Source organism: Schistocerca serialis, chromosome 2 (assembly GCF_023864345.2).
Source record: "Schistocerca serialis cubense isolate TAMUIC-IGC-003099 chromosome 2, iqSchSeri2.2, whole genome shotgun sequence".
Lineage (NCBI taxonomy): Eukaryota > Metazoa > Arthropoda > Insecta > Orthoptera > Acrididae > Schistocerca > Schistocerca serialis.
The window spans coordinates 96,634,539-96,649,475 of NC_064639.1; the positions used below are offsets into that span (position 1 = coordinate 96,634,539).

Consider the following 14,937-nt stretch of genomic DNA (forward strand, 5'->3'; position numbering starts at 1 on the left):
CAGAAATGTATATAAAATAATGTAAACCTTTGTATTTCTGTTAAAAATTTTCTTGTTTGAAATATTGACATGACTCCTGTACGCCAAGTGAAATGGTATGAAAACTGTATGTTGCCAAATACATATGTTTCACATTTCACCCTGTTTTGTGTTATTATTGTCTATAACATTTCTGAGTATGTCTTTTATTGCTCTATTGGGCTTGATTATGATGTTTGCATCGTCAGCAAACAAGAGAATATCTACTTCAACAGAATAATATAGGAGATCAGTTACATGTAATGAGAACAGGAGTGGTCCCAGAATTGAACCATATGGAAGGCCACTAGCAATTTGTACCTGCTCGCAAGAAGATTTATCATGAGAGGTACAAGAACAGTGTAACACTGTCATTTGCTTGTAATAGGTCGAATCTGAAGAAATTACTCATTGTGTCCCAAAAATATATAAATTTAAATTTTCTACAGAATAATGTTTATATCTACATCGCCTAATGCTTAAGGCAGATAAAACATCGCAGTTCATGAAATTTTTTTTGTTTGGCAATTATAAAAACACGATTAGTGATACAATAGATGGCCCATACAGTTGAGAGGTCCTTGTGGAACATCAACTGTTACCGACTGCGAAGCTTATGCTTTCCCATATAATCAACTTTTCTTGAAGAAATTGCCCTTTTTCAAAGTTATTATGTTTATTATGAACCTTACTACTCAACGTTGACATAACTGGCAAACGAATATAATTATGACTTTTAGAATTCTCGGGTTTCCGGCGGAGTCACGTCGTAATTCCTGAACCACATTTCGACGAATAGATTGAGTCTGTTTGCCAGACTATCGTGGAGGAATTACGACATGACTGTGGCGGATCCCTCAGAATTCTGTAAATTAGAAATACGCTGAGAAAACATCAGAGCTAATATAACTGTGGTACCAATTGAGCTTCTGTTTGGTGTGAAGCACGGCACAATGTGTTTTACATGCCATCTGAAGATTATCACATTGCAAACACTAACTGTACGCCCATTTAACTGTTTAATACTACGTTTCGAATTACCGCCGTATAGACTTTTCTCGATGTCGTCACTTGTTTTGTTCGTGAACGTTCCGAACTGTGATATCTAAATTCTTAGTTGAGTTGCATGTGTAGTGGCATGTGAATCTGCGATTGTTTCAAAACAAATACGAGGTCTCAATATTTGGAAGCCTCCACTGGTTGTTTATTAAAGATAAACTGTAGTTCTAATAATGTGTTGGATTTTCTTAGTCCTTTCAATATATTGGTCGGAAAACACAGAGTGCAGCACAATCTACTCGTAGTTTGATCGCTGTCGTGGAAGATGGCTGTACGTAGTGATTGTTGATGGGATTGTGTGAAATTATGTGTGTTACAAATCTGATTTGAAAGAAAACATTTGGCGCAGGAAGAAATAGAAGAAATGTCGTCATTGCATTTTGTTGTTCATCCACTTCCAGGAACTGAAGATCAGCTGAATGATAGGTAAAACATCATCAATTAAAGATTTAAACTTTCGATAAACCTGTCGTTATTCAGTTTGATATTGCCTGACTTTGTTTTACATACGTAACTTGGAAATATCATAAATTTAGGTTTCTGCATGATATGACGTTGTCTACATAAATTGCAAAATCAATACTATCGCAATAGGACCACCATCTTCGTCAGCCGAAAAAAGTATATTTTTCTGCTTACGAATTTTAGGAATCCATTTCTGGTGTTCAAAAACGTGAAGGTAGCTAGAAGTTCCATAATATTGTGACGTAGAAAGTTAGAATGCGTGAAACTTGAGTGTAGCGTGTAATCGTTAAATTGTTGAACTCTGATGTCCACGTAACGGATGGTTACTTGTTTGCGTATAAGAAGAAATAGTTTAGCGTTATGAGATATAATTGGATAAAGACTCATTTAAGAGAGATTGTTTGTTCTATTACTGTATGTATTTTATACTGCATGGTAATGCTAATGACAACACACTACTAATACGATTATTAGTTTTTTTCCAAATGCGAGGGTTTTATGGCTGTTTCAGACATTTCAGTAAGTTTGGGTCAGTGGAGAAACTTAATTTAGTGTTCTATTATCAACTTGTAATGTGCTATAAATATTATTTATATTTTCTCTTACGTTTGAGTTAGTTAAGTTGTAAGTATATGCGAAAAATTTAGTGAGAAATCCTCTTCCTGGTGAGAGTGGAGTAGTTTAGTTTGAGTAAAGTATCAAGGAAAACTGCTAGCCTTGAAATTTATCAAGCTCAACATCTGTAATTTGTTTATAATTTGTATGTTGTAATACCATGCAATCTGTAGATGCCAGGATGGGTCCCTTAATAAGGTCACTGCCAACCATGTGGCTTTCCCTCTTCTCATTAAACACATGTAGGCTATCTTCATATGCCTGTATTTCCTTGTGTTAATCTGACAAATTGTATACCGTCATGAAAGGATCTTTGGGCAAATAAATTGGTGATACTGATGATACTTGTATACTGCCTGACATCAGAAAAGAAAATTGTAGTTGATCTTTTACATTTGTGATCAGTGTGATTACCATTTTTTGTTCTGGGAGATGTGGAAAACGATTATTGTAAATCCGTGTTTTCATCTGATGCCACAACATCTTATTTCGTTTTTGTGGTTATATTGGTTAGTCTAGAGGCATTTCATGAGCCTGTGATAAGTCTCACAAAGTTCTGTGTATTGGAAAATGCTAGTATGAAAAAAAATATCCCTGCCCGTCTGATTCACAACATAGTGTGATAATTATTTCTTTGTGTGCATAACATTTTGTATGAGTGTCTGTTTTTGGCTCCTGGGTCATTTCATGTCAAGTCACCTTGACACCAACCGATAAAGCTTAATGGCTTGTCAGAACAAAGTAAAGGGTCTTATTTTAAAAGGAAGGTTAGCAGTATTGAAAAGACTGCAAAAAAGGCGGTTTCAAAAGCATTAAAATATGATGCACCAAGTTCTGATGATGACGAAGAAGATAAAAGTGTGGTTGAGAAAGCAAAGGATTTTGATGTAATGATTTCTCTTATGAAAGAGAAGATTTCATCTGTTGGGAGGTCTAGAAAAATCCAGATTCTGACCTTGGCTTCAGATTCTTGGACTCGAAATAAAGTGATGAAAGAATTTAATGTAAGTGAGTACATGGTGCGACAAGCTAGAAAGCTAAAATCTGAAAAGGGTATTTTGGAAACTCCTGGTCCAAAAAAAGGTAAAACTCTTTCTGAAAATACAGTAAGACTTGTAACAGATTTTTATGAAAAGGATGAAAGTTCCAGAGTGCTACCTGGAACAAAAGACAAAGTAGGCCTAAGTGTTCAAAAAAATGTGTATATGCGAAAAAGACTCATTTTGTGTAACTTGAGAGAACTCTATTATTCTTTCAAATGGGAGAATCCCGAGGTAGAAGTAGGATTTTCAAAATTTTGCTTCTTGAGACCTAAATGGTGTATCCTTGCTGGTGCTGCAGGCACACACACTGTATGTGTATGCAGTATCCACCAGAATGTTAAAACTATTACTGGATGCTGTGAAAATTGAAGAATCTTATAAAGACCTAATTAAGATGCTTGTGTGCAACACGGGAAACCAAAACTGCATGCTACATCATTGCGACAGCTGTCCTGCAAATACTGCACTAACTGAGTACATAACTGAAAAACTAAGTGAAGATTATGATTTAGAAGAAGAAATTGTAATCAGTCAGTGGGTTAACACAGACAGGGCAGAAATGATCAAACAGTCTATCAGTGTTGAAGACTACATTTCTTTATTGGTTAGGTCATTGGTAAAGCTCACCCCACACTCGTTTATAGCAAAATCCCAATCAGCAGCCTTTAAAAGATTGAAAAGAAGACCCACCACCCAAAACAGCAATTATTGTGATGGATTTCAGTGAAAATTATTCCTTTGTTATACAAAATGAGATCCAAAGTTACCACTGGAATAGAGGTGGTTGTACTCTACACCCAGTTGGAGTTTTTCTAAGAAATGAGGAAAACAATGTTTTTGTTTCCAACCACTGTTTTATTAGTGACGACCAAGAACATGACACTGGTTTTGTTAACTTTGTACAAAAAGAAATTACAAAGTGGCTGTCATTACATCATACTGACATTGACTCAGTTCACTACTTTACAGATGGTTGTGCTGGGCAGTACAAAAATAGAAACAGTTTTAAAAATTTGACTGAACACTTGAGAGACTTTAATTTGAAGGCCCAACACTCTTTTTTTGCAACAAGTCATGGGAAGTCAATTTGTGATGGCCTAGGAGGGACTATTAAAAGAATTTTAAGGAAAGCCAGTCTACAGCTTTCAGGCGAAGAGCAAATAATGACAGCAATCGATGTGTACAAGTTTTGTGAAAAAAATATTGAAAACATTCATTTTCACTTTATTGACAAAAAAGAAGCTGATTTGCTACGGTTAAAACTAGAAAAACGTTTTTCAGCAACCCGAGCCATTCCTGGAACTAGAAGTTTTCATAACTTCAAACCACTTCCAACCAACAACCTTGAAATTAGAAGGACTACAGATAGTGTAAAACCCTCCTTAGTGTTTTCTTTCCATTCTTCTTCTGATTGGGTTCGTGTTGAACCATCCGTAAATAGCTATGTGGCTGCAAATTATGATGGTAACTGGTACTTTGGACTGGTAAAAACAATATTCAATGATGAAGAAGATGCAGAAATTCTATTTCTACATCCTTCAGGACCAGCTGCATCATTTTATTGGCCTGAAAGAGAAGATTCCTGCATAGTGCCTTTGGAGCACATAGTCTGTGTAGTAGACGCACCTCAATCAAGCGGCACTGTGAGAATGTATTACTTCAAAAAAGACTGTATCAAAAGAACTGAAAGCTCTTGGATGAAGTGGAAAAACAGTTTGAATCAGCATTAATGTTTATTAAAAAGACAAAATTACTCAAAAAATTCAATGTTTCAAGCAATCAGTTGGGTTATACATAAGTGTTGTAAGTAAACTATCTTCGTACATAATTCTAATGTAATCTACTATAATTAATAAACATGTTAAAAAGCCATCATTATTTTTGTTTTATCAAGTAGCCTATATGTTTAAGAGTAAATTAAAACAAATTTGAGCATTCTATCAGGTCTGAGACTCTAGATATTGCAATTCTTATAAAACAAAACATCCGTTAAAAAAAAAAGAAAAAAAAATACATATATATATAATGCAAGGTTTTCGTGAGGGAAATAGTCGAGGGATCAGTCCTTTCGTTTGTTGTCTATTTTCCTCATAATCAGGTAGGCGGAGCCTGTGAGTTTTTATATTGTCAGTGACTGTCTCTGACATGGCACAATTACTGTTCATGTTTTCATTAAGGAGCTGATCATATATGTGAAAATACAGTTAATTCAGCTTTCCCACACCCATTATCTTATTGTTGACTACAGCACATAGTGTAAAACTATCAAAAATTTTCTCAGTTAGTGCTATTGTAAAAGAGATTTTGGAATGAGGGCAGAACAGAATTTTTTTGCTACAAGTCATGGAAAGTTGTGTTATGCTGGGATTGGATGCACAATACAGTGATTAGCAGCAAGAGCAAGGTTGTGAGGGCCCATTAATTGGCAGATTCTTATGCTTATAGAGCTTTCACTTCTGCACTGAAAGCATAATGGCATTGAACTTACTTTCATGAGTGAAGAAGAAATTGAGGAAAATGAAATGTCAGAAGAAGAGAGGTTTAAACTGGGGCATACCGATACCCTAACAGGAACTACGGAAAATCATCATTTTTTTTCAACAGTAATTCAGGTCAGCGGAAATTGAAATGGTGCTTTCTTTTGGCAAAAATTAGTGACAGTGAAAAAAGTATGTTAACACTGGATCTGGAGCAAGGACAATATGCTGCATGCATGTGTGAAAAAAAGAGTGGTGGATTGGAAACTTCTCTAAGGCTTCCACAGAGCAGGAGGACACTTTTGTAAGCTTTAAGCATCACATGGCCCATCAAATTAATTTTATTGGCCCTCAAGGAGTGAAAAGTGCTAGGTTTTGGATTAGCACTTTATTCCTGCTCTTACAAGTGGCAACATCTGCCTGGCAGTGCAGTTTTCTTGTGATATTCGGTGACACCCTAATGAAACTTCTGAAACATTTAAGTATCTTGGAGTAAACAAAAGGTTAAGATCATAAAAGAAACCTCTTCTAGATTTGGCTTGGAGCACTTAAAGAAATGTATCACCAGGCTTTGAGACTCTCTGGTTATACTTATCAGGCTTAGGATCCTGTGGTAAAGAAACCCACCCACCCATGGTTGCTGTTGTACAGCTTTGGGCATGGCCACCATGGTGATGGAATGCTAGTTTTCTCACTGTAAAAGAAAGCAGCAGTTGTTAAGCCACCATGCACCATAGCAACACATTTATACAGTTTTACATCAGTACACCTACGTTCCACATAAACTGCAAACTATGCAATCAGAAAATATCTATACTTTGGACCATAATTAAACACCAGTAGTATCAAAAAATAAAAAAGACACATTCAAAATTCTTATTAACATGAATCCCCTTCCAAAAGATGTCAGGCAGGCTGCTATTAACTTCACCAAAATTCACACATACAACAGTAGTGTAAAACTTTATTAGAATGTGTGTTGCAGCTATTCTGCAATAATTTTATTACTGTGATCTCCAGTGCCTCAGTAATCAACAGTTATATTTCGAAGTTTATAACTTGTTTAATTCTCATCTAATGCAGTTCTTCATGGACTTGTCTCCTTGAGCGGTGTCTACGGTGTTGTTTCGATCCTCTTTACTCATGTAACATAGGCGATGGCTTTCACTTTTCCACTGACAAAACCGTTTCTACAAATTTCTGGCAGCGCAGTTGGTTTCTTCTACCATCATCACATCTTGGGCCTATTGCTCGTCCGTTCGTTGAAACAAAAAAATTCTTAGGGCTCATGCTCGATTGGAAACTTCCTCCCACGTCTTATGTGGCCGCCATATCTACCCTGTTGCTCAATGTCCCAAGTTTCTTCAGCAGTACTTCCTGGGGAGCAGATAGGACCACCTTCCTCCGTTTGTACTGGTCCCTTGTCCATTCGAAACTAGGCTATGGGTGCTTCATTTATGCATCTGCACATCTGTCCATCTTACGCCACCTCAACACAATACACCATTGTGGCATCCGTTTGGCCACTGGTGCCTTTTACACTAGACTGGTTAAAAGTCTGTATGCAGAAGCTGCTGAACTACCGCTGTTATACTGTTTGTGCTTAGCAGCTATGCATGCCATTTGTCTGCCATACTAGGCCACCCATCCTATGCCTCCTTCTTCGGTGACTCCTTTGATTGCCAGTATAGGGTGTGTCCCTCTTTTCTGTTACCTCCTGGAGTTTGTTTTGGCTATTTCTCCAGCGGCTTATCTTCATGCTACCTGCCACTTTCCCAGTGTGTGTGAACCCTTCACCACCTTGGCTTCATGTGCCAGCCTGTGTTCACCTTGGATTTCACTTGCTTCCTAAGGATTCGCTCTATCGCCATGTTTCTCTACCTTCGCACTGAGTGCCTTTGTCTACACTTCATTGTTGGCACAAATGCTTTTCGGTATCAGCTTCTGGAACACTGCACAGTGTTTACAGCGGAGATCTTTGTCCTGTATTTTATGGACCCTTCACAAAGACCCATGTTTTTAGCTATCTTTCCTTCCGTCAATTGGGCTTAACGTGTAGTCATTTTTTACTCCTTTTTCATCTTCGTATCCTGAGGTTCTGGCATGGGCGCGTATGACCCTAGTTGTTTTTATGTCTTAAAACAAAACAAACTAGTTTAATTCCATAGAATTTATTACCCCAGAAAAACTGACTTAAATGTGTCAAAACGGGTCATGACAAAAGCTGATTCAATCTCACTTCCTATTCATCAGGATTTCTTATACTGCCTTCCTCATAGTGTAGTAAATATCTGTAAACACAATAAAAAAGTCAGATTCAATTTGAGAACCAGCAGAATACGGTCAGTGATTTCACAGGACCTTCACCTCTTCATAGTTTCCATAGAGTCTTGTTTGCTCACATTGCAAAACCAAATTTAGTTTTTTGGGTGGGTTAGAACATAGTCTTTCTAATGTAAATGGTTTAAGTGAGATTGCGGGAAATGCTTTTTGTAAGTGGGCTGAAAATACTCCTTTTTGAGATTTTTTTTTACAAAAGTTGTCTACAGAAATTTTATGTTTGAACAGCAAATTATCACATGCAAAGATTCTGATTTATCAAGACTTGCTTAGGGGGATTTAAGAAAACTAAACTTCATATTATTTTTCAAGTGCCAATATTTTTTTGTCCGATTTTATTCAAATTATCTATATAAAAATTGCTCATGAAATTTCTTTTAATTATATAACTGTAGAGAATGCAAAAAGTTGTACAAGATGCCCTAGTCCTGTTTCTTTCAAGAAAATATTTCCGGATATATTATGTCTCAATGTTGCCAAAAACTAATGGATACGCTGTTGATAGAGCTTTCAATGCAGCTCTGCATGAAAGGGGTCAAACAAGAGGCAAGATCTCTGCAAGTATTGAATTAGTGATCTTGGAACTTCAGTAGTGTTTATTGGAAAGGTGCAAATGTTCAAACAAAATTTCTTCAAAATACATTATGGTCATGTGAGAACCTCTACACCACTTGATGTGAATTGACCCAGATCCATGAGTGTGAGAAGAGGAAGACGTCGATAATCTGTCCAAATTAAACTGAGGATAATTTGCTGTTGTGTATAATGCTTGAGACATTCAAATTGGCTCAAGAGCTGATCTGATGTAGGGTCTACTTTACGTTTTCCATGATTCAGCTAAATCACTTAGCCTAAATGCCATTATGGTGCCTTGGAATAAGTCATAACTGGTTTCAAGTCCCATATGTATGGCAGTCTGAATGTTAATGTGTAATGACATACTGTAGTCATCAGTATTACATCTAAATCTAATGCTCATTTTCAAATAATTAAGACTAATACTGCCTCGAATTTGTTAACAGATGCCTGCAGAAACAGAATTTTCCTGTTACTATAGGCTGTGTGGTAGGTTGGAGGCTTGTTGAATGCTGGGAACTGTATTCTAAAGCTGCAGCTAATTCAAGTGCAGTAAATGTTGAGACTAAGTGTTGTAAAAAATTAATAACATAGATTAAACACTCATGTTCTGCTGCAAGTAATGTAAAGAAGACTGATGTGGATTACACAGTTAATTTCAACTAACAAGAATGAAACAGGTGTGTTCTGCTAGTGTAAATAGTTGTGTGCTTTGTAACCATATGGTTTTTTCATAGTGATTCATATGTCCAAGTAAATTGCTTGTTCAGTCTTTGAACATTTTCCACTGAACAAGATGGCACAGAGTTGGAAATTGGACTCATATTTGGGAGAACAATAATTCAAATCCTCCTCTGGCCATCCTTTTCTAGGTTTACTGTGGTTTCCCTAAATTGCATAACATGAATGCTTGGAAAGGAAAGGACAGGACAGGTCGAATTTTTTCCCCAGTTTGAGTTGCTCCATCTCTTACTAAGTACGTCATCGATGAGATGTTAGAACAGTCTTTCTTTTTGAATATGTTATGTATGAACTTCCAGATCATAATATTTGATGTGACATTTATTTACCTTTAATAGAACTACTACTATCAGATAGATGCAATTCTCAGACAAATATAGCAGTATTTATAATTCACTTTGTTGTTTTACTAGGCTCTATTGTCATTCTTGGTGGTGTATATCTGGAGGCTATTTGTGTGCTGACAGGCTCCTTGCATAATGTTTATAATCTGTACATAATCAGTTTTGGGAATCTGATGTATTAAAACAACATTTTTGAATGATCTGCACAACGCTTTCTTTTGAAATATGGTGGTGGTCTGTGTGTTGAACAGGCAGTTTCACTATGTATTCTGTAAGGTACAGTCAAATGAAAACAAGACGGATGGATGGGCTCACATATTGCCAAGGTTGTTTAGAGTACATTGCAGAAGTTTCACTGTGAAGACCTTTCAGGTTCTCGATACTGCCACAATCTCTGCCCGTGCGATTTCCAATTCTTTGGAGGCCTGAGGAAAAATGTTTGTGACCGTTGATTTACTTCTGGTGAAGAGCTGCATGCCTGGGCACATCATGGTTCTGTTGCAATCGCAAACATTTTTCCATGAAGGCATTGGCTGTCTCGTTTCACAGAGCACTAAATGTATTTAGAGTTATGGTCATTACTTTTGAGTTAATAAACAGTTTACTTACCATATTTTCTTTTATTTGTTTTGTATTTTACATGTATCTCTTAAAAGCAGATCAAGGAGTAGGGAACTCATCCCTCTTCAAATTGGGGCTTGTCAATTTTACTCCATGGTTTTTATTCAAATTTGCCAGAGATAACATGGTTTTCTTCTTCAGGACTGAGACCACTCTGCAGTATACATACGAACTTTGTCTTGATCGTGAGAGGATGTTAATGTTCTCAGTTCTACTTTTACCAGTGCTTCATTCCAAGATTGACATAGCACATCTCTTTCCTTCTAGTTTGCAGCAATTTTCTTCTGTTTTGTACTCCTCAGACAGACATACATAATTGCAGCTTAATCTGTATTTCAAATTCCCGCTTTCTCCAGAAATCCAAGATCTCGTTCAGGATTTTCTCCAGGCTTATTCTTAATTTTATTATATTTGTTTTTTGGTCATTAGAAGTATGAAATTATGGCACTTTTGTGTTTCTGCGAAGCAAATCTGTAATCACTTTGTAGAAATATTAGTTTGTTTTGTATGTATCATTTCATCATTGTTCTTTTAAATTGATTATTCAATTATGTTTCAACCACGTTTCACTTCACTAGTGATTAATACCGTACCAAAAGGCTCTTGCGCCCATACTTACTTACTTACTCACCTCTACAGCCCTTGTAGGATCTAGGCCTCCGTCACAATATCCTGCCATTCTGTCCCGTCCATGGCTTTCCGTCTCCATCCTCTGACACCCAGCTCTTTTGTGTCTTCTTCAATTCGTCCACCCATCTCTTTCTGGGATGTCCCTTCTGTCATCTGCCTCAAGCCTTGCCATCAAAAATCACCTTACATATGATGACCATGTGTCCTGCCCACTGCAATCTTCTTATTTTAATGGTAGTGACAATGTCAGTTTCTTCTAAAAGTTCTTCTAATTCTACATTCATATGGATGTGCTAACCTTGTTGATAGTATATTGGGCCGTATATTTTACACAGAACCTTTCTTCTAAATGCTAAGGATCCTTTTCTCATTTGCTGTCGTGGTCCATGTCTCGGCACCATACATATCAGCTGGTCTTATACTTGCTTAGTAAATTAGGATTTCAGATTTTCGTGACAGTTGTGAGTCCCTAAGCATGGGTAGTGTGGCAAAGTAACATTTGTTGTGTAGTGCTGTTGTAGCTTTCACCTTGCTGCTGATGTCATTTATCTCTGTGATAGTCGATATGAGGTACTTGAAGTCTCTCACCCTTTCAAATTCCTGTCTGCTATCATGAGATTTGGTAGGTTTCGCTGGTTGGTCATTGCCATATATTTGGTATTTTTGTCATTGACTACGAGGCCAAGTTCCCTTGTATCTCTCTCTCTCCAGTTGTTGATAGGCGTCAGCCAGCACAGCAGTGTTTCGTGGGAGTATTGCCACATCGTCTGCGTAGGCTAGGTACTGCAGTGAATGATTAAAAATGGTCCCTCCTCTATAACTCTGTCTCATTTAAGACTTTTTCTAGGCAGAGGTTGAATAGCCCTGTATTTTTACTTTACAGTTGGTTTCACTGACTGTCATCATAGTAAGTTTAACAAGCTTCTTAGGTATTCCAAACTCTTCCATCACATTCCACATTGCCATTCTTGAGATGCTATCATAGACTTGTTTAAAATCGATATAAAGCTGCTGTATGTTTATTTGATGTTAATAACATTTTTCAGGTAGTATGCATAATGTGAATATTTTGTCAGTTGTTGGTCTATTTCATCTAAAGCCACTCTGATATCCTATTCTCTTATCCACATAGGGAGTAAGCATCCCAATTAGGATCTTGGAAAACAATTTATATGTAGTATTTAGTAGGAATATTCCTCAGTAATTCTGCAGTTTAGAGTATTTCCTTTTTTATGTATGAGGCACATAATACCTTTTTTCCATTCCATTGGCATGCTCTCCTCCTGCCAGATGCTCAGTACTACTTGTGTATTGCTTTCCAAAGTGCTTCCCCACCATATTGGAGAAGTTCCGCCTGGATCTGATCTTCTCCAGGTGCCTTATTGTTTTTTAAGGTCGTAATGGCTTGTATCACTTCCTTCAGTGTGGGTTCTGGTGTTAATAAGTTAGTTCTACCAGTTTGTCTTGTTCTAATCCTTCTACTTCTGGGTTCAGTAACTCTTGAATGTGTGCTGCCCATCTGTCATGTATTTTATTACTCACCTCTATCAGATTCCCTTCTTTTCTTCTGCATATATGTGCTCTGGCTTGAAATCCGGCCTTTCCTTCTTTAATCACTGTTCACTCTCAACTCTTCTGTGCTGTGAGACTTTTCTTCACCGGAGTTTTGGCATTGGAATGTCTTGCACATGTATGCTCGCCGACAATGTTACCAGCAGGGATCTGTGATGTGTTTGGTGTGGTTTACATTTGAGTCAAGCAATGTCAAATTGTCCAGACTGGTTGCTTGACAATGTTAGAAAAAAATTGATATTCGTTGGGTGAAGTCCCTCTTGTTTGGTGGACTCAAAAATAATTTCAAAATATTTTATTGGTTATCATTTAGAAACAGCAGCCATTTTTGTTGCAGGCCGCAAGCAGTTTTTAGCATTTATAAGCATCTGTGGTTTTTTTAATTAATTAGTAATTGTTGCCCCAGACCTTTCAAATAAGAAGCATTTAGTTCAGCACACACCATGATCACCTTGCTGAATGTACTCCTTAATATATTCGTAATGGCTCGAAGTTATTGGTAATTTCCCATACTTAATATTTTTTGTGTTATTACATGACACAGTGTAGTTACTTTTTATAGAGTATCATTGATGAGACACTTACACTTAAAAAAATGCACTATTTTAAAAAATACGTCTTGAATTTTTCCTTCTTTAACCTGCAGTATCTTTGTTAGGAGACCAGATTAGAATCTGAAAATTTCGCACTTGATAGACCTTGATTATATCAAATGCTTCAGTATAAATTTCAACTTGAGATTCAGTGAAAAGTTATGGAAAAAATAGCAATATGAGTAAAAAATATGTTTCTTAGTATCTGCAATATCTGGACTAATGGATAAAGTGTATCAGTTACATAATTTGAACATATCTGTGATCACTTTAAAAAAAAAAAATGAGCTACCTAATTACATTGTCTTGTTCTCTCCTTATTTGTTTTTACTACATTGCTCATTAAACAACACAGGAATTTCTTCACACAGTTTGAGTGTTCGATTAAAAGTTTGCCCTGACGTAGGTGTAAATTGCGGGGGGGGGGGGGGGGGGGGGGCAGCTTCTTCAACACATGTTTAATAGGCATCCAGGTTTTGATGCTTTTCAACTTTTTTAAATGAGATCCTTGGTTCTGGTAGGTGGTAAAATGTAACATGCACATCTTGGTTTTAACACTCAATATTATCAACTTTGGGAATCCCACCACAGTAGGCCATAAATGCAAGCCACTACCTCCATATTTTGAACTGTCAGTGGTACAAGTTTTCCACATTGATGAAGTTTTGATCTTTTCCCCATGATCATACATTTGTAACTGTCAATTTACAGACCAGAACTTCCAAAAGATATTTATAGTCGACAATAAGATTGGCCCCATCCATCATCAACTTTACATTCTGGTGATACAAACAAACACACCATTATGGGTGCTAGGTGCCCCTGTAGCAATATGATACCACTTTAGTCCTAACTCACAACATTTTAGCCTTCCAATTTTAATGTCAGTGTTTTCTTTTTTGAATTCAGTGAATAGTTCATTTAAATCATACAGTATGAATAGTTTTTGTCTCTGAACCTTAGTACCATTTTCTTTCTTTTTTGCAAAGCATCAAATGGCTGTAATTGTCATCCTCATAAAACCTAGTACCTATTCAACCATGTTTTTGTCCGTCAAATTTGATGCATTTTTCTTTGTTAATGCTGGTAAAAATTCCCTGCTCTTTTACTAACTGCTTTGTTAATTTAATCACATGTTCTTACACATTATATTTGCACTAACTTTAGTTCGACTCCAAGAATTCAGTAGTAAACCTGATGATTTAACTTCATCCATGTTGCTCAAAATAAGACGTTTAATTATTAGCTTTTCCATCTAATCATTACATTCAGTCATGGAATTTTTAGAAATTCCATCTGGTTTAATGCAACTTCTCTTTTGAAGTGAGACTAACACATTCTTTTTGACAGTAGTTGCCACTTTCTCAATTTTTGTGTTCAGTCCAAAAAGTCTTTTTATCACTTACTTTTCCAATTTCAGTAGCAGGTGATACATGTAGGATTTCATAAGCTAATTTCACTTTTTTAATAGTTTCTGATGAGTCACAAAATTCTTTATCTGGACTGTCACAAACCCCTTCTTTGTTGATGACAAATGTTTGAGAATAATGTGTTGGACACAGTGAATTTCCTGGTATTATATTGATAAAAGGGCTTTTATATTTAGAATAATGATAAAACATTATTCCTTTCAGACCTTTTGTTACAGGCTTCTTATGTTTCTTAAAAGCGTCCAAGCAAGTCTGGCCAAATAATTCTTTAAGTATTTAATTTCATGGTACTTGCTAGTTGAATTAACCTCTGAGCAAACTCGTTAGTAAAACATCACTTTTTCTTCTTCACTGTAATCATCAGTTAAAGTTATGTCTTTAGGAACTCTCCATAACACCTTTATGGCAAACCA

The 14,937-nt window shown here is 36.5% G+C and overlaps 1 protein-coding gene across 1 annotated transcript in view; it reads left to right on the forward strand.

The window, feature by feature from the left end:
* The first annotated feature begins 1,279 nt into the window (after nucleotides 1–1,279).
* Nucleotides 1,280–14,937, forward strand: part of LOC126456777 (E3 ubiquitin-protein ligase UBR5) — a 342,260-nt gene continuing 328,602 nt past the window's right edge. The window contains exon 1 of the mRNA XM_050092547.1: nucleotides 1,280–1,503. Coding sequence (XP_049948504.1) covers nucleotides 1,442–1,503 — 62 coding nt within the window. The 5' untranslated portion in view covers nucleotides 1,280–1,441. The remainder of the gene's footprint in view (nucleotides 1,504–14,937) is intronic.